At 42.6% G+C, this 19,993-nt stretch overlaps 2 protein-coding genes across 9 annotated transcripts; one reads left to right on the top strand and one right to left on the bottom strand.

The window, feature by feature from the left end:
- The first annotated feature begins 3,752 nt into the window (after nucleotides 1-3,752).
- LOC136531573 (receptor homology region, transmembrane domain- and RING domain-containing protein 2-like) lies at nucleotides 3,753-8,718 on the top strand. Its single transcript, XM_066524222.1, has 5 exons — nucleotides 3,753-4,023; nucleotides 4,572-4,803; nucleotides 5,245-5,469; nucleotides 5,775-6,176; nucleotides 7,488-8,718. The coding sequence occupies exons 2-5, from the start codon at nucleotides 4,662-4,664 to the stop codon at nucleotides 8,234-8,236; spliced, it is 1,518 nt and encodes a 505-aa protein (XP_066380319.1). The 5' UTR covers nucleotides 3,753-4,023; nucleotides 4,572-4,661; the 3' UTR covers nucleotides 8,237-8,718.
- A 140-nt stretch (nucleotides 8,719-8,858) lies between these two features.
- On the bottom strand, nucleotides 8,859-19,592 carry LOC136531570 (increased DNA methylation 1-like). 8 transcript variants are annotated; one of them, XM_066524216.1, is made up of 11 exons: nucleotides 17,101-19,591; nucleotides 16,738-16,861; nucleotides 16,360-16,445; nucleotides 15,671-15,912; nucleotides 12,645-12,731; nucleotides 11,885-11,984; nucleotides 11,472-11,670; nucleotides 11,210-11,346; nucleotides 10,359-10,416; nucleotides 9,675-10,198; nucleotides 8,859-9,537 (listed from the first exon to the last, which is right to left on the bottom strand). In XM_066524216.1, exons 1-10 carry the CDS (start codon nucleotides 19,189-19,191, stop codon nucleotides 10,143-10,145), a joined length of 3,180 nt encoding a protein of 1,059 aa, XP_066380313.1. In that variant the 5' UTR covers nucleotides 19,192-19,591; the 3' UTR covers nucleotides 8,859-9,537; nucleotides 9,675-10,142. The 8 variants fall into 8 exon arrangements, with proteins under 8 accessions (XP_066380313.1, XP_066380310.1, XP_066380311.1 ...); XM_066524213.1 differs by lacking the exon at nucleotides 9,675-10,198 and having other exon boundaries at nucleotides 8,859-9,526; nucleotides 17,101-19,592; XM_066524214.1 differs by lacking the exon at nucleotides 9,675-10,198 and having other exon boundaries at nucleotides 17,101-19,592.
- Nucleotides 19,593-19,993: the final 401 nt, after the last annotated feature.

A 19,993-nucleotide genomic window follows, 5' to 3' on the forward strand; every position in this document is an offset into this window, starting at 1 on the left:
GAGTACAAAACTTTTACTGAGAATAGAATAAATGAACTCGTTTATCTAGAAATAACCTACGAAATTGTGAATAGCTGACTAATAAATTTTGAAATTAGCTAATATAAGGACTTGATATTGATGGCCACAATGCTTAGCGTCAGGGTTTTAAATCTCTGCTATAGCTTCCATTTAGACATAGTTGTTCAAGAAGATTTTGCCCTAGCGACCGTCTTTCCCAGTGGATCCGTATGTGCATCGAGCGCTGGCGATCGACCACACCCATGAGCCCCAGTTCAAAATCTTTGTGAGAGCATATTTTAAAGAGTTTTATATGTGATCTATTTAAAAAAAAATACATGTTGAACACAAAATAACTCGAAAAAGCTATATGAAATGCTGTGTCTAGCTTTATTTTGACCGCTTGTTCCATAGAACCAACGGTAAAAATAATGTTACTCGCAAAAAAGAAAACGGTAAAAATAATGTTGTAAAAATGTTTTATCTAGAAGGGCCATGTAGTTCATCCGCAATCAATGTGCAAGCATCGATGACGATTGACGATATCGGTGCCCGCGGGTCCGGACGCTCGACAAGAATTGACATGTAACTTTGATTGATCGCTGTTTGATGATAATTAGTTTATTAGTCGATGATTATATGTTGATTATTGAATAGCTCAGTACATGCATGTTAATCGATCGGTGGAAGGGATACGTCTACCTTTGAATCATTGAGGATCGGAGTAGGTACCGTACCCATGGTTACCCTAAAGCATGCATCCACGGATTCATCAGTCAACCCTCACGGTTGACTGATAATCCATCAGTCTACTACAATAAAAATAATATTTTCTTCATCTTAAATTATAAGACGTTTTAACTTTTCTAGATATATTGGTTTTATTATATATGTAGACATAGTGTATATTAAAAAAACAAAATATCTTATAATCTAAATAATTACCTAAAATAAAAACATGAGCATTGCACATATGTTCCGAATTGGAGATTTAGACCTAGACTAGATGAATAAGTCGTAACACAAAAAACCCTACTCAAATCAAATTACTTAGAAATTTAAATCTAGATGACAAGTTCAAGCACAAAATAAGGGCTCATTTGGTGTGGCTCTCACACAGTGGCTCCGTGTGTGGCTCCCGCACTATAGTGGACGAAGCCACACTAAACGAAATCATGCAGATGAGCGCTTTTGTCCTTCCTTGTGCGGGGCCGGAGCTGTTTTGGTGTCTAGAGTCGAAGCACAAAAACTGGCTCCGCCTATTGGGCTTTGGCTTTGATGACCGAACACCTTGCACATAGTTGCATTAAATGGACCCTAAATCTAATTAGATGAGCGTGCAACTATTGAAATTTGTTTAAAGATCCGCAAGAGAGGCAGCTTGATGTATTCTATGGAAATTAAAGGAGAGCATTGGTATATTCACACCTCCAGGACATCGCCACTTTTTTGGGGGGGCTGGTCGACGAAGCGTAAAGGAGAATATTTTATATGTAGCAAACGGGCGTGGCTAGCACAAGGACGTCCGGACGCTAGCCCCCGTCTGGACGCCCACGCCGCTGCCCTCCCGTCCCACGTCCCACGCCTACCCGCCCACGTCTCGCCTGCTGCGCTCGCCCGCAAGCACGTGGGGCCCGCCCGCGCCAGTGGGGACCGCCTTTGCCTGCGCTCGCTTCCTGCGCCTGACACTGAGGCGAGGCGGCAGAAAGGCGAGGAGGGAGATGCAACACCTGATCTAGTTTTTAAACATCTAGATGCAACAAATTGCAACATAGTCCGAAACAAATGAAACATGCGTCTAAAACACTTGCGAAAAACACCTGAAAAACACTTGAAACCATTATAAACATACGCAACATCCCAGATAAAACACTTGCATCATATGTGTGAAAACATATGCAACATCCAGATAAACACACTTGCAACATATATGTCGAAAAAAACAGATGAAACATTAAGAAATAGGAGGTTGCAATATATGTGTACAACCATTGCAACATATGCAACATCTCGATCTACCTTTGTAACATCCCGTATGAAACAATTGCAATATACCTATGAAATATCTGAAACACTTGAAACATGTGTTTGCAACATGGGGGAGGCCGGGGCCGGTTGATTCCAATTGTCGTGGTCGGAGCTGGCAGCGAGCGACGGCACACGAGCACCACCAACACCCAACACCAGCGGCGCACGTGAGCACCACCACCACCACAGGCTTGGCTCGGCTGGGCGGGCGACACGCGCGACGGGCAGAGTGAGCACCACCAGCACCAAGGCCAACGACGGGATGGAGCAAGAGGCGCGTGTGATGGGAGAGGGGAGCAGGCGGCGAGCGCGATAGGAGGGGCTAGAGGTGCACATGACTAAGGGCGAGGAGCACGCGACAGCAGCGAGGCGGAGTAGCAACCGCGATAGGCGGATGGCGTGGTGGAGGTAGTTGCTGCGCAACAGTGGTGAAAGCGGCTGATACGTTTGGAACACTCTAGACTGCGTAAGAATTTAGGAGGCTACCTGCGCCGGACCACAGGCCCATTAAGCAGGCGCCCGGACAGCGGGACGGCCGGGTGTAAGCATTTTTGAAAGGATAAACAGACAGCTATTATTTTTCGTGTGATGAAAATGGTCTTAGGGTTAGCTCAGCTGTAAAACGTATAAAAGGTACTATATGATCTGAAAAGCTGAAGGGAGTTATATGCTATGAAAAAATTGTGAACTGTTTAGTTGAAATAACTATAAAACTTACCCTCATTTTGCTATCATCTCATGAAAGAAATATCTCTGTATTTTGGCTCATTTGCAAAAGAAAAAGCCGAAAGTAGAGTCTAAAGCGCTATAAAAATGATATATGAAAGCAACAACTTCCCGAAAATAGTTTTGGACTCCATCTGTTAGATTAACGATCCGTAACAATACCTTCAAGAAGCTGAACCAAAAGTATATAGCCAAAAATTGTGGATGAGCCACGGCAGAAACAGAAGAGGATGGTCTCATATGTCGACATGATATCATGACGTCGTGCACCGAGCAATAAATGAGGTGACGGGTGAGTGAGCTACATTTCCTTCCCTTCCAACAAGAAATCAATTGATGATTGATTCATTTGTTTAAGTTCTTTCTTTTCTGCTGTAAGGATTAATTAAGAACAATATAATAATAAAGCAGTGGGGATTTTTCTGGAAGGTGCGCATATATGGCAAGTGGCAAACTGTGGCGCAGCGTGTTAGCGTAATATCCGACCCTGGGACCGCGGCAAGGATAGAGACGGATGACAAAGCAACGGATGCAGAAGAAAAAAAAGAGCATTCACCATCCTCCCTATCAATTCAAGATTCATCTACACAAAATAAATAAATACTAGTGATAGGACTTGTGTAGTTCTTTTTCTAAAATTTACTCTCTATTTCATCAAATTTTTAACCCACGTATGAAATATTAAATATAAATTAAAAAATAAATAATTATATAGTTTGCGACTAATTTACAAGACAAATCTTTTAAGTATAATTAGTTCATGATTCGACTAGGTGGTGCTACCATAACACATATGTTAATGATGAATTAATTAGGCTTAATAAATTCGTCTCACAGATTATTGACGGATAACTTATTTTTTTATTAGTATCTAAACATCTCATACGACACCTGAATACATGATATGATACTCTAAAACTTTACGTACTGGATTTAAAGAAAGCCTTATTATATCATAAGGAAAGATCAAATCAGAGATTGATTCATTAAATTCTGATTGTTTCCTTCCATTCCAAACCACCTTCAATTCTGGAATTCCTTAAGGTCCCCTATCGTCGTCCTCCGCTTCGCCACTCCAAATCCTCTGCAGATTTCTCATGGCAGCCGACGTCTCCATCTCCACTGGATCCGCCTCGACCACCCGCTAATTCCTCCTAGTTCTAGTCCCCTCTCTCCTGCGCCGACTCGTCTTCTACCTCGCGTCACTCCCCTGCCGCTGCTGCTGACGCTGACGCTGCTGCCGGGAAGACCAAATCATTCCCGTCATAGGTGCGGTCTTTTCTCCTCCCCGGTGCGTTCGTTCTAACGCAATCTTCCCGCAAAGATTTGGATTTTACTGCTCTGTAACAATTTTCGGGAGACGCCATCCTCGCCCGATTTGATGTGGGATTCCTCCGCGGAATTTGGGGCGGGACTGAGGCGCTTTCAGAGGCTTTTTTTTTTCTTTGGGGGTGATATCGTGCTCAAATTGCCATCTTTTAACCAGGCCAATGCACTTTTCGCACCCCTGGAGACGACTCTGTATTCCGGGCAAATTCTAGATGGGTCATCGAGTGCTCTTTTCTCATGACTGTGGAAAAGAAATCCCTCCTCTTTTCTCATGACTGTGGAAAAGAAATCCCTCCTGCCTTTTGAAAGCAGGTTGTGTAAAGAAATGAATCACTTTGACCTGTGATTTTGTTATTCTAGGCCTCTCCACCACTTACTATACTATCTGGGTGATGATAGAACTGTGCAGACTGTTCGCGTTACTGTGAAGTTACGCCATCCTGCTCTTTAATTTCAAGTTTATTGATGTTAGTAATGTATGATTGCAGGTGTTTTAGGTGATTCGTGCTTTCGACCTGGTACTCGGCATTAGTGCCTTCTGTTCAATTGCTGGACCGAAGGAGCAGAGTTCTGTCAAGATGGCATCTCCAAGAGGAAGGGCATCATTTCCCCTTTGTTTTTTTCTGATGATTTGCCTCAAGGCACAGCTGGGAGCTTCCAATGTTGTACTCATGGCAAACAACACTACCTTGTCGTTCGATGATGTGGAGGCAACTTTTAGTGAGTGCTACACATTATTACACTATCTCCATGTATCTCTGTACATGTCAATAGCAATCTGGTATTCTAATGGCAACACAAGCAAGGTGTTGTTTTTCTCAAACACACAAGTGAGTTGCTTGTCATTATTTAATAAGATATAAAAAACAGTATAAGAAACCCATACATCAAACACACACTCCAGCGCATTCTTAATTAGCTGTTGTTGTCATGTTCTGTTTTCTTTAATGCTAAATTGCCCTGTTTTTAGTGATTAGTGAATAGTGGGTTGATTTCTTTTTTTCTTTAGCCCTGTTAGTTACATGGTTCTTCCGGTTTCTTCTTATATAGTAGCATCATTTTTTGTATCTTTATGATCGATAATGTGCAATGTTACTTGGGTTCCTGAACAAATCTATCTGGTTATGATATGCTTATTGACCTTTTTCGCTCTTCCTGCAGCTCCAGCAGTGAAAGGTTCAGGTGTAAATGGTGTCCTTTATGCTGTGGAACCTATGGATGCATGCAGTCCATTGAGAACAAAAGCTATCGAAGGCTCTGTCTCACCATTTGCGTTGGTTATAAGAGGCGGATGCCAATTCGACGACAAAGTTAGAAATGCACAGAATGCTGGATTCAAGGCTGCTATAATATATGATAATGAAGACAACGGCGTCCTTGTTTCAAGTAATTATCCAGGCATAATTTTTTTTTTATCATAGCTTCAGTTACATGTTATCCTTTATCAGTGCGCATAAAGGAGTGTTGCTTTATAAATATTAGAGTATTTCTTGTCCATAATGCTGTAAGTCATTAAACTGTTGAGAAGAGGAAAAATAATTTTGTAAAACAGCTCTAAACTATTAGATTAGTTTCATTGAAACTAAATTGTAGAGAACTGAAGCGATCAAACTTAACGGTACAACTTTACCATTTACAGTACTTGGTGTGTGCATATATTTGCAATATTAATTAACCAGGGATTATTGCAGTGGCTGGAAGCTCGTCTGGAGTCCACATATATGCGGTGTTCATCTCTAAGGCATCGGGAGAGGAGTTGAAGAAATATTCAGGTCAAACTGATGCAGAGTTGTGGATAATACCAACATATGAGAACTCAGTTTGGTCAATCATGGCAATTTCATTCATATCACTGCTTGCTATGTCTGCTATCCTAGCTGCTTGTTTCTTTGTGAGGCACCAAATAAGACGGGACAGGGCTCGACTTCCCCAAGCCCGGGAGTTCCACGGAATGAGCAGTCAATTAGTAAAAGCAATGCCAAGTCTTATTTTCACAAAAGTGCAAGAAGACAACTGTACATCAGCAACATGCGCCATTTGCTTGGAAGACTACAGTGTTGGAGAAAAGCTAAGAGTTCTACCTTGTCGCCACAGTATGTTTCTCTCACATCTATTTAACTGATGTTTGGGAGTTTGTGGTCTATTCATTTTATATGTGAGTTGAATCTGGCTTACTAGCCATTACTCCCTCTGTCCCAAAAAAAGAATCATTGTCGCTTCCCAAAAAGTCAGGAACTTTTAACTTTGACCAAATATATTTAACAAAATATTAATATTTATGGTACATAATTAGTATCATTAGGTAGATCGTTGAATATACTTTCATAATAAACTTATTTGGGGATATAAATGTTGCACGTATTTTCTACAAACCTAGTTAAAGTTGAGAAAGTTTGACCAGCACGATTCCCATAACGACTCTATTTTTGAGACGGAGGGAGTACTGTCCATGCATTGTTTACTACTCTTTACTATTTCCTTTGATCACAAATGTAAGTTCATCTAGGTTTATCCCAAACTTTTTTTTTGTTCTGGCATTACTGTCTAAGCTGTGTTTACTATTCTTACTGCTTCTTTTCATCATAAATGACAAATATGACCCATTTAGGTTTGTTCTAAGCCAGGCCTTTTTAGCTTGGAGCTACTAGATTCATCAAGGAAACTACTCCCTCCGTCCCAAAATAAATGATGTTCTAGGTTTATCCTAAATCAAACTATTTTAAGTTTGACCAAATTTATAGGAAAGAACATCAATATTTATGGCATTGAATAGGTATAATATAAAATTATATTTCAAGATAAATCTAATAATACTTATTTGATATCATAAACATTAATACTTTTTTGTATAAATTTGGTCCAAACTTGAAATAGTTGACTTAGGACAAATCTAAAACATCACTTATTTTGGGACGGAGGGAGTACTTTCACAATGTATAACTGTTTCTTTTCAAGTCAAGTTAATAATATATTGCTTGTCCAAAAATGTCATATTGCTTGTCCAAAAGCGTCAAGTTAGTAATATCTGTGATAAGCGGAAGTAGGTATTACAGACACAAATGCAGAATAGCACTACAAGAATGGTAGTAAGAGAATGCCATGGTAGAGGGCGAAAAAATTAATCACAATACTTCTGTATTTTTTTGCCAGCTTGAGATTTCAGCTTGGTTGTATATTATCATACAACATTTCACATGCATTCAACAACTTTATTTTGCTTTCTGATTTAATGATGATGCATATATTGAATTTTAGTTGCAACTTTGATTCCACTATGTAACTAGTGGTGCATGCATTTAAAACATCACCTGGTATACTTGTTAACTGCATTCTCATGGATCCCTCTTCTATATAATTGTAAATCTCTCCTTAACTCATGACCTGAGGCTTGTTTCACTTTGCAGAGTTCCATGCAGCTTGTGTAGACCTATGGCTCACCTCCTGGAGAACATTCTGCCCTGTATGCAAGCGGGACGCAAATGCTGGAACATCAAACCCTCCTGTATCAGAGTCTACCCCTTTGCTTTCATCATCATCCATTCCCTTACCAGAATCAACTGCTTTGTCTTCCTTCCGGTCTACAGTAGCAGCATCTCCCCCCAGGCCAAGCAGCCGGCATCCTTCATCACGGTCCATATCCCGCAATTACTCCATTTCGGGTTCCAGTATCCCTCGCACCCCTAACCCTAGGTTTTATGCAAACTCATCTCCTATCTGCACAAGCGGAAGCAATTTGGACCTTGCAAATATGTCATCCTCATGGTCTCGCACTTCGCACCTTGCATCTGCTCACTCTTTGTGCGGAGGCCACTTGTCCCCACCGATTGACATCAGGAATACCTCACCACACATCTCCCGTTCAGCCTATGGATCTCCCAGTCGTTACATAGGCTCATCACACATGTCCCATGGATCTCCGAGTTACTACCTTGGATCTTCAGGGCAGCAGAATCCTTACCTGAGGCACTGCATGTTGTCAGGCCCGAGCCTGTTCACCATGGTGCCCCAGTCACCGCAACACAACCAGTGGCAGCACGGCGGAGACTCGGAAACAAATCTGTCAGCTGCTGCTTCAACTCAGTCATTCCGTCAGCTCTACCTGCAGCATTGTCCTGATTCTGACACGTCATCTCAGTCGCTTCCGGGGTGCTGATTCTTGCTGCAAAATTCACCATTTTAACACTGATGGTGGCTCCAGTAAGCTCCCATGAGAAATCTTATCTGGTACTGAATTGACATGTGGATTTGAGCCCATCAACATAATTCACCATGATGATAAAATAAGGTGTGACAAAACTGCTTGTAAGAGAGAATCTGTAACCCCAGAATGTTAGCAATTTTACTTACTGAGTGTACATGGAGTTTGGAGTAGTTTTGGATTTGCCTACTTTTGAGTCATGTAATGCAGTCGTAGGTTACTTCTGCTCAATAGTTGATGTGTTGCTTGATCTTGAAGAAGCAAATGCCCGTGTCTGGTTTCACGAGCGTTTAGCATGTACTGATACAGCTTTGTAGGAATCCTAGATGCTGTTTGTCTATTGAGGTTTGAGCCTGTAACATTTCTTTTTTTATTTTTGAATTAGTTCATATGGGCATTGAAATCTGAATAGAATAAAGCCTAGTTGGGTTGAGGCACTTGTTCCCTTGTTTAGAGCCTGTTTGGCTAGGCTCCTCCTGGCTCTAGCTCCGTGCCAAGTGGGTGAGGAGCCAGAGCCAAAAATAGGGCCTTCTCCTAGCTTCTAGTTCAAGAGAGAAAAACGGCTTCATGAAAAGTACCATGAACAATGCATGAGTTGGAGCCGGAACCTCTAGAAGCCTTTCCAAACAGTCCTTAGTACGGTATAATGAATTGAAGATCATATAGTATAGATAGATATACACCCCTCTATTTCTAGGTACTACTTGTGTAGAAACTGACTAAAATGTCATGGCGACCATGACCTGAAAGAAATACTCAAAATGAGATTAGTTAAATGAACTGGCGTAATATGCTCTTTTCAGCTTCATTCATTTATGTGGTTGCTTGAGATCATTTTAGCTGAGTACAATTCAGGAACTGAGCATGCATTCATTAACAGAACACGGAATCAGCAATGGATTGTCCAATAGGAATAAGATTAACCCACAAAGTAAAAAAGGTTAAGAAAATATGTTTCCATCATACGTCACTGAGCAACTGAGCATACAAACTCCTCTAACAATGGCCCACGAGTAATAGAAAAGGAAAAAAAAGGACACGCGGATAAGCACACGTTGACAAAGAACACAAATAGGTATTTTGCACTATCCTGAATCTGCACATGGTTTCCCGCGATAAAGTGATTCCTCAGGTGAACTTGAAAGCTTCTCCATCATCATAATGGTAATGTTACCATACAAAACTTATCCTCTGGTTCTATTGCATACCTCGTAAATGAACACCTATCAATCTTTCTGAGTACATCTGTAATTGAACTGAGAAAATGTCATGACAAAAAGTTGGATTAGACAAGCATAACTGCACAAGGAACTATTGTTGATGTACAGGGACCAGAATTCACAAGGTAATTATGCATGATGGTTGAATTCAAAGATGCAACCCAACTGTATACCTAGAACTTTCTGTTCATTTCCATAATGGTTCTGGATCTGATACTTGGCCAACTGCAATCCATTGGTGACTTTGCCCCCAAGGGTAAAGGTTAGTGCATCACACGCATGTTGATGGTCTTAGGATTTCTGGATCAATGGGTGTACTTCTGCCCATTTATGGTTATTGTTTTTTTTTCCCATTGGAACATATGGGCACCATTGGCTTATCTGGATACCATCTTTCCTTCACAAAAATACACGGCAGTTTCCACCATGTGTACCTTTCAACAACTTCCACTCTTCCAGTCCCAGCTGCTTTGACTTTGGCCCATTTTGCTCACTAGCAAGTAGCAACACACAAGATCTCTTGCAAGGCAATGGGCAGTCGGCAGCTTTTGAAAGTTCAAGTTGCAGAGACAGATCAAGCAGCAACTTAAAACCCTGCAGTAGTCCAGTCTCATTGCCAGCCAGCTTCTCCAAGAGCTGAACTAGTAATGAACTACAGTGAGGAACAAAACAAGGACACGTGCAACTGGGGAAAAACCTACATGTATGATCAACAGTAAGTATTTTTATTGTCATGGTAAGATAAACTGTATGGGCAAAAAGAAAATATGTAGCTTCCTCCTGAAACTTAAGCAAGCAAAAACATGCTCAAACATGGGAAAACAGTAGCACAAATGATACAAGCATTCGGAAAGCACCTGGAAACAACTCCCCATATAGCAGCACTTTTGGCACATGATGCATGAAGTCCAACTGTTGTTAAGACATGGACGCAAAGCAGGCGGCAACTGTGCACAACGTATGTCTCAATCTGAGTTCAATGTTTCTTCTCTCTTGAATATGCTGAATTCAATGTACAAGTAATCACACTCCCCCAATAGCTAACTGCAATGCAAGATAAGTAATGATTCACATCTTCAACGGAATATTTAGATAGTAAATCAGTGAATGAGGACACAAAGATGAATCATGAAAATAGCTGCACCATATTCCAGTAACTAAGCCAACCAACACTTATTGCAATAATCCGGCAAAGTATTGACAAACAACACGAGCACAAGAAAACACATCCAGGACAACAATGATCAACTGAGACTACAAAACTGAAATAAAGATGGCCTTTTTCTCGAACCGGGAAGAGAGTTGCCAGTCATTATATTATGATGTTGAAATGAGTGATGGTGCTACTAGTATATTTAGATAACAGTATGAAACCAGCAGATGACCAGCATAGCGAAGAAAAACACTAGTACTACAGATAGGATATCAATGGTATAATATATACATATGCTATTGGTCTATCGGTCATTCCCTTCTTGCAAGTTCCCAATTGTTAAAAGGAAAATTGCATGAAGTTGTTCCTATAAGAAAACCGGTCCTAAACTTGGAGTATATGGCTTACGTAATCTATTACACAATGCCACATGAGAAAGAATCATCGTCTTCAAATGATTCAGAAAACATAGGAAACTCCTAAGTAACTAATGACAAAAGGTCAAACCTTGGCAGAACGATGCCATTCTGCAGGTTTGCATTCTTCTTTCGATTTTTGGGAGCGGCTGCTAGCTTCTCCTTGTCTGACTATGAAATCTGAGCCAACTTCTTCAAAATGCTCATTGTCACTCCCATTAGGGATGCAATAATCATCTGGTAACCCCAACACGTCATATGCGTCATTTCCTGCTCCTGCATAGAGCCAAATACATCTATGTAGCATGTAGGCATAGAATGGCAAACGGATTGCATACAAGGATCCACTTGTGCAGAAGAAATTGGAAACTTGAGAATGGTAAGAAGATTAAAACAAATACCTGATTTTTCAGTTAATGTGCCATCCTCCAAGCTCTTTATTAACAAGGATGTACCAGGGAACAACATTAAGTTTATGGTATCAAGTTGCTTCCTTTCATATTCTTCAATAGGTTTGAAGCCAAACCCTGATACCCATGTACTCACCAGCTCTGGAATTGCAGAAAGCACCAACATCTTTACATGAAAGGATTTCAGCATCTGCATTAAAAAAACACACATAGAAGACTCAAATGGTTGTCAACTTCATAACCACAAACAAGAGCTTGCCTGAATGTTTGTTTCTGCAGGAAGATGAATTTTTGAAACACATCAAGAACAATACAAAAATAAAAGATACACTAGCAAGTTTCCTAAAAAAGAGCTACCCATTTAACTAGTGAGGATTAAATCCAATATTCTCCAAACAAGGTACCTCTTCAATGGTGTTTATCAGTCTTCGGCACATTCCTTTACGACGATGCTCTCTGCAAGTAGCAATGAAGGGCAGCTCAGCTGCTTTCATGCCATGCACTCTGCAAAGGCCATAAAATGAATCTCAAGTCCTGAGTTTATAAGACACAAGGTTGTGTCAGAAAAGGGCAACAGTCTGAGAAAAGGCTCCTTTGGCAACATGGCTCACATCATGACACCATTTGTGACCACTAGAATCTTAACTACATATAGTTGACAAGCAGTCTCAGAAAATAACTACCTTTGCAATTGCGTTGATAGCAGTTAGTTAATCTAAGAAAGTAGGTCTGTTATAACTGTAAAGCTTTATCCCATTTAAAATTTAACAAAGATGTTACTGTTGAAGATCAACTGAACGTGGATAACTTGCTGGCCATGCTAACAGGCTACTGTGCTAAATGTTGGATGACTTGTAAGGATTTGTTATCTCTGATCAGATCAGGCATATCAGCTGCTATCCCCAGCATGATATACCTATTTCATTTGTAAGCCTGTTACTTATTCACTTAAAATAAAAGCGCAGCACTTCCTATTGTCAAACAAGCACATTCCTATTCATCATAAAATTAAGTCAATATGAAAATTCTTGCAAAATTATAATCAACAGGAAAGTTTGAATATGCAAATACATTTAGGGGAGGGATGGAGTTGTGCCAATCTTCAGGAGATGGTAAAAGAGTCCTGGTAAGTCCATAACAGAAAGAAAATGACCAAAAGATTACCTGATAGACGCTGCACATAAGATCTCTTCACCTTTCTCCAAGATCACAGTGTAGAAGCCCTGATAATTTAAACGTGCATATTTGGATCTGGTTAGAGCAAAGAGTTTTCTGCATCAGTGGAGTCAAACTTTTTGCAAACAATTGGAAGAACTAGAATAAAAATAATTGACAAGAAATGCTATATTGCCAAGAAAACAGTTATGAACTCAGAACTTGATATGATGATATCCGTCATCTTGGCATCGGTTTTCTCCTTATCATATCAATAATTGTTTTAGTAGAAACCGGTGCCAGATAAACATGAAAAGAACACCAAACACTAGGGCAAAAGAAGAAAATAAACAGCATAAATATGCAAGCATATTATTATAACAAAAATCAATAGCAGCAATTCTCATTTATAAGGAGAAACATGGACCTTCTTAATATTACCCTTCTGAGATTTTTATGACTAAAGCGAGAATGTGAAATCTTGTATTCTAAGTTTCTCGTCTCATCCTTCAACTTAAACAATAGTTAACTGGTTTTTCTTTTGCAAGGTGCAAGTACAATCTGAATTCATCAGTATGATGTGCCATCAGGATATGTCATCACACTTCAATATGATCAAACGATTTCATAGTAATCTTATTGGAAAAAGTCTATATAACCCCCTGACGTTTGCCATGGTGTCTACTTCACCCCCTGAACTATAAAACCATGTATTTTGCCCCTTAAACATTTTCAAACCGTCTATATAGCCCCTTTGAGTGGTTTTGGATCCTGGTTTTGCTGACGCGGCTATCCATGTCGGCACACATTGACACCTTGGCGCTCGGCCCAGCTGTCAGACCTCTTGGCCCCTCTGTATTCTTCACTGGCATTCCGTCGAACAGCTCCCATGCGGTTGACAGACACAGCCTTGACTACCCGCCGAGCTTGACGGCGTCCAAATAGAGCAGCCGTGGGCGCCACTCGGGAAAAGCCTCCGCGCGTAGCAGGTCACACTCCTTGAGATGGGGGGCGACCATGGCGGCGGCGTCCTAGCCCGGCGTCTCATCGAGCACGGCACGAGTGGCTGCGGTGCCGTGCTCTGACTTGGGGTCTTAGCCGTAGCCGACGGCGTACTGCAGCGTGGTGTCCACGGCAGGCTGTGAGCGGTGTCCTCTGTATATAGATAAACCACGCTGAGCAAGCTGATCATCATAACAAGGAAGCGAGTGCGTGGCAGAGCTGCGTGCCCAACATGTCCCAGCACGGTGGTCTCGGGGGTACGGCTCGGCGATGGCGGGAGGTCCACGGCGTCGAGAGCAGCTGGGCGGGGCTGCTGGACACGCTAGACCTCGACCTTCATGCACCACACTATCCTCCGCTACGCAGGGTTTTCAATTTCGGTATTGCAAAAATTTCGGCCACCACCGAAACTACCGAATTTTGCAAAATTCGGCCGAAATTTCGGTGAAATTTTTTTAGAGACTAGCACATGAAGTATGCTTTTTTCTAAAAAAACATTTAAATCTAAACAAATATTAGTATGATTTATGACTACACATCTATTGAATACAAAAATATGCAATATAAACAATAAAAAATTGAGTCTAAAGTTATATAACACATGTATTAGTGTATTACAAAATTTCGGATTTTTCTTTCGGCCACCACCGAAATTACCGAATTTCGCGAAATTTCGCCGAAATTTTGAACCCTGCCGCTACGGCGAGATGGCGCAGGCAACCTGCTACGACGCCTTCAACTGCGTACCGGGTCACCAGATTCTGTACGCCAGGTGGGGTGGCCATGCTGGACGTTTTCATCCTCAGGTCCGTGTCCAGGTCGTGCCGGTGCAGGGAGTGTACAACTGGATCGGCTACACCTCCAGGCGCTGTGATGCCATGGTGCACCGGGGCTGGCTCTACACCTCCACTGACCCCACGTCCAGCCACAAAAAGACAATGCAAGGCATCAGGCGTTGAGCGAGGTGCGGAGGTTGGTGGACACATACAAGGATGAGGAGCTCAGCATCACCGTGATGGGCCACAGCTCGCCACGCTGAACACGTTCAACATCACCGCCAACGATTACAACGTGGCACCTGGTGTAGCAGCGAGAACCGTCTGCCCGGTGACCGTGTTCGCGTTCACCAGTCCGCGCGTTGGCAGCTCTAGCTTCAATAAGCAGTTTGACGCCATCCCTGAGCTGCGTCTCCTCCGCGCCTGCAATGCCTACGACGTCGTACGTGCAAGTACCAGATCGTGCATGGAGCTTGCGATCGACACAGGGAAGTCGCCCTACCTGAGGAGCCCCGGGCACGAGCAGACCTGGCACAACCTCGAGGTGTACCTGCACGGCTTCGTGGACATGCAGGATGCGCGGGCAGAGGCTTCGAGCTTGCCACGGCGCGGGATGCCGCACTGGTGAACAAGGCATACGACGCACTGCGGAACAGCAACAGGGTGGTGGGGGCCGTTGCTGAACAGGGGAATGGTGGAGGGAGCGGACAGAATGGTGAGTAGACATACGGGCGTTGGAGCTTGATGGATTGCGACGAGGAAAAGAATGGCAAGTAGATAGCAGACAGAATAAACTCTTGGCATGCGGGCAGCAGATAGGGGTAGCCACGTCAGCAAAACCAGAGTCTAAAACCATCTCAAGGGGTTATATAGACAGTTTGAAAATGTTTAAGGGGCAAAATACATGGTTTTATAGTTCAGGGGGTGAAGTAGACACCATGCCAAACGTCATGGGGTTATATAGACTTCTTCCTAATATTATTATTGGTTTCAGGACCGAGACGAACTTTAATTTCCCTAACGCTCAACTTACACAATGGCAGCACTTCGGATTACATGTTTATGTTGATCATTCCTTCCTTAATGATTTTGTTAATCACTATACCACATTGCTAATCAGACTGTTGCACTGAATTTTGATGTGCAATTTACGTTAAAAAAATTTGATGTGCAATTAACACAAATGGAACTCAGAATATAGCAGAAACGATCACCTTTTGAGCAAATAAATAGCCAAAACAAAAACAGGAAACTTACCCCTGATTGTACATGACATGTGGTATCATGTCTATGCCAGTTCTAGTATCCACCATTTTAGCAAAACATTCCTCCATAAGAGTTAGAGCCACTGCTAATTTTAAATTGCATTCTATCACATGGGCAATCTTCTGTATAGAATGCAGCTTCTGCCCACCACTGTTGCACCTCAATATGGTCCATGAAAGCCCATCGCGAAGGGAACTCTCCACTCCAACACAACCATGCAGTCCTAAATATATCTGTTACAAAAAAAGGGGGCAGATAAAGCCTGAAGCAAGGAAATGAAGAAAAGGAACAGGACTTTCGACACAAAAGCAGTATTAATAAAGCAACTTGTTAGGAAACAAATAAAGCAACTTGTTAAGTACACATATGTCCATTAAAAAAACATATGAGGTCGTGCACTTTACACAGATCTTTCAAGTGGTAACCACCTCAAATTGAAATGGCAGTCACATTCAAGCTTTGGAAGAATGGCAAAAGATTAGCACAAGAGGTAGACTCAAAACAGGCCATGTAATTCTGACATGGATGACAGTTTTAGTTGCAAATAGTTGTGATAGACTTCCAAGTCTACAACACTGAGTGATTCTGAAGTTGGTTTGTTACAGATAATATCATATTTTACATGTAAAGACTCAAGTACGATCCACCAGGATCAATGTTCTTGTGAAGTAAACGCACACCTCTTTACAGGATGTTCCACAAAACCACTCGTCAGAGTCCATTTCCTCAAAGGCTGTTGCCCCCATCTCAACACAAGTGTCATGGTCTGCCAGTAAACGTTATAGAAGCAAGAATACATCAAACTGACAACAATAGTACTGCAGGATAATTTCCTTTTCCCTACTATACCACAGTAATTACATCTATGGTGAGACAACACACAGTCATTACTTTTATGTGGTACCAAATCTGATGATAAAATGATAAACCAAAATAAGTATCAAGAGGAGCCCCAAGGCATTCTTGTAGATGATATTAAATGCCAATTTTTAACAGGAAAAACATCTGGAAACGAATCAAAGTATCTAAAACTGAAGATAACAAATTGCAGTGCTTACGTGCAGCTCCACACTGTAAGCACTTTAAGATAGCTGAGAAGCTTGAGATCTCCTTTTCACTGATTGGACAACCGCAAATACGACATATACAGTTATGGCAGTACCAACTATCATCTGGGAGCTCCTACATTAGAAAGAAGGATAATAGTAAAGCTTAGCTAAATCATTTGTAAGAATGCAACATGTTCATACAGCACAGCTACATCATCCGAAATGAGGAGATATGCTCCATTACTATTAGTATACATGATTTGTTCCCTTAAAAGTTAAAATGTCCCATAGAAGATTCAGCTAGAGGGAAGTTGCATTCTATTGGTTGATAAATTCTTTAAGAAAATCATCTCACATGAGAAATTAAAATACCTTGACTGACAGGCAAGATTGATGGTATGTTGATGGGCAGTTATCACAGCAAAGTAGTTCACCACCATCTCCACAGAAACCACAAGTATCATCATTTTCATCGGCCGCTTCCACTTTTCTACTGCATGCATTACTCCGCCTGTCCATATATTCGGCATTCCAAGCCTCAATTTGACAAAGGGTGAGTGACTTGCCAGACTGAAGACATAGATTCAAGGAGGATCTAGGAAGACTGATCATAGCATGAGCCTTGAAGTCTGAAATTGACAACGTCTTGATGCAACAACTACACAGAATGCCATCCCAGGTAACCCACCCATCCTTAAGTACTTCATTATTCTCTGGATTTCGGCACTGCACAACATCTTTTAGAGTCATAAAACCAGTAGCAATCAACCAGCATAACACAGTCTTTCGTGCTAAAACTATTTGCCTTCCATCCAGGACATCTGTACCCCCTTTTCGTATAAGCAGTCTACTGTCTTTCTTTGAGCTTTTTAGCTTCCTAAATTTAGCATTTGAAGATACGAGCCTTAGTTCATTTTTTTGGCAGGAGCTGATGTCCCTTTTCTTTACAATAGCTGTGATCAAAAGGTCATCATCATTAAAATGCATCTCAAAAGGCCTTTTCTTTGCCTGCTTTTCAAAAATTTCAGACTTGCTCGCAATGGTGGGTTCCTTATGGCTTTGTGCTTCCAGAGAAGTACTACATTCCACCACAGTAGCATTATGTTTCTGACATGATTTGACAACTACATTGCTGACATCAGAAACAGTAACCACATCTTCAGACAAGCCCCTGGCTGGTGATTTCTTCGGCAATCTAGATTGCTGCTTCTTGGCAGAGGCATCTGCATCTGATTCGGTCACAGTAGATTTAGCTACAGAACATCCATTCGACTCCGAAGGCATTGACTCGTTCCTTGATTTTAAATGTTTCTTGAGCGTGCCATTGCCAACTGAACAGCTTCCAGATTCACTCAAAGGTACAGAGGACTGCATAAAGCTCTGGGCATATAGGCCATTCAATCCTGTTGACTCAAAGTCGGATAGCCATCTGGGCTTCTTCCGCAGCCTTTTAACCAAACTGTTGTCGAGGTTTGCTCCAGAACCAGAATGTGCTGGTCCAGCATTTGACTGAATGTGGTTTTCTGCTTGGCCAGAGACCCCAGTGTCTTTTGTCACCATATCTTGATGCCCATCGCAGACGTCAGTTGCTACACGGCTATAGCCAGAACATGGGCTTGTGGTAGTAGTAGGCTTATCTGTTGAGGGTCTATTGTCACCATAATAATCAACAAAACAGGTTGAACTGTCAACAGCTCTAATCTTTTTCTGCTTTTGCAAGGCAGTGATCCTCTTATCAATGAACACCACAGCCACAAAGGGATCCAGAAGCTGCCACCGGCGCAGAAGTGTGGCTGAGCCATCCACGGCCATATTCCGGACACTGTCCATAGCATCCACAAGATCCTTCCAGAACTGATCGATGTCCGACCACTCCGCAGGAAACTGATGCTCCGATTCCAACCCCCCGGAGGCACTGCGCAGCCTCTGGCCGCAGAGTCTCCAGGCCTGCGACAGCGAGGCCAGCACCGCCTCCTCCTGCGGCGCGGTGAAGTAATACGCCGCCTTGGGGCGGTCGTTCCTTATCCGTGGCTTGATGCGCCAGCCGGCGTCCATGAGCAACCGCCGAGCGTGCGCTTCCAACTGATCGGGGAGGTCCCGGTTCGAACTCCTCTTGGCAGAAGCGGCGGCCTTGCTGGAACGTGCCGCTCTGCGCTTGGGATCGCGCCTTTTTCTGTAATAGTAACAACCTCCTGCTCCTCCAAGTTGCTGTCTTGCCGTTGACTTTGGTGCAAGAGTCGCCTCGCTGCGAAAGGAGGCTTCTTGTGCTGCTACGCCGTGCTCTGGGCTGCCCGGCATGCCACTGCGGCACCCACGGACCATGGCCGCCGGCGCCGGCGCTGGCGAACAATCGCCGTGCTCGGGCAAACCCAGGACGTCCACCGCCGCCGCCTCAAGTCTGCTGGTGGCGTCCTGCTCCTTGAGCGCCTCTGCCTCCCCTCCACCTCCACCTTTCGCCGCCATTTGACGCGATCGCCACCTTGGGGTCGGGGATCAGAGTAAATTGGCCGCGAGAGGATGAGCGGCGGCGGGGAAATGCGAGGTCCGGTGAAGGCGAATCTGCAGCACCGGAATCAGACCGAATGAAATCAAGGCAGAGATGGAGAGAATTGGGGATGGGAGTGGACGAACCGAGGGCACGGGGGGTAGGGACTAGGGAGGGTGGTGGCCCTGCCGTGGAGTGGGGAGATGGATGGGGATGGGAATGCGGTCGTTGGGGACCGGACATGGATGAGGATTGAGGAGTGTGCCAGCCATCCCTCTGCTTCTGCCGCCAAACTCCGGGGTCCGGGCAGCTAGCTGGCTGCCATGTGGTTTCCCGTCACTTCTCTTTTGTTTATTGCTAAAGGCTTCTCCACTCACTTCGGCACCTTTTTTTAACATAAATTTATTTATTCAATGACATCGATCAAGTAATATAATATTTATTCAAAAAAACATAAATCTCGCCAATCTAACCGTTGGAAACGTTTAAATTTTTTTTAGAAAACAAGAGAGCCTCTACTAAAAATTTATTAAAAAGTAACCAAGCATGTTACAAAGATGTACAAAGTTCAGAGCAAAACAAAAAGGAAAGACTACGAGAAACTCATGATACAAAGGAGAAAAAGAAAATCAAAGCTAATACACTAATTGATCTAGCCATGATACAATCTTGGGGAAGTATTTCTTCTTGGCCCTCCAAAGGTGCAAACCAAAGTTATGCTTGAAAATTTCAAAGCCACGCATACTGCTTGCAGGAATCCCTCTGAAGATGACATCGTTT

The sequence above is a fragment of the Miscanthus floridulus genome, unplaced genomic scaffold (assembly GCF_019320115.1).
Source record: "Miscanthus floridulus cultivar M001 unplaced genomic scaffold, ASM1932011v1 fs_373_6_7, whole genome shotgun sequence".
Lineage (NCBI taxonomy): Eukaryota > Viridiplantae > Streptophyta > Magnoliopsida > Poales > Poaceae > Miscanthus > Miscanthus floridulus.

Excerpts from the sequence above, each read along its gene's own strand:
- LOC136531573 (XM_066524222.1), top strand. The coding sequence starts at position 4,662 with ATGGCATCTCCAAGAGGAAGGGCATCATTTCCCCTTTGTTTTTTTCTG. Across the intron at positions 5,470-5,774 it reads CAACGGCGTCCTTGTTTCAA|TGGCTGGAAGCTCGTCTGGA; the intron begins GTAATTATCCAG and ends GGATTATTGCAG. Across the intron at positions 6,177-7,487 it reads AGTTCTACCTTGTCGCCACA|AGTTCCATGCAGCTTGTGTA; the intron begins GTATGTTTCTCT and ends TTCACTTTGCAG.
- LOC136531570 (XM_066524213.1), bottom strand. The coding sequence starts at position 19,191 with ATGGCGGCGAAAGGTGGAGGTGGAGGGGAGGCAGAGGCGCTCAAGGAG. Across the intron at positions 11,347-11,471 it reads CACATTAACTGAAAAATCAG|GAGCAGGAAATGACGCATAT; the intron begins GTATTTGTTTTA and ends GGCTCTATGCAG. Across the intron at positions 10,417-11,209 it reads AAGCTAGCAGCCGCTCCCAA|CAGTTGGACTTCATGCATCA; the intron begins AAATCGAAAGAA and ends ATGTCTTAACAA.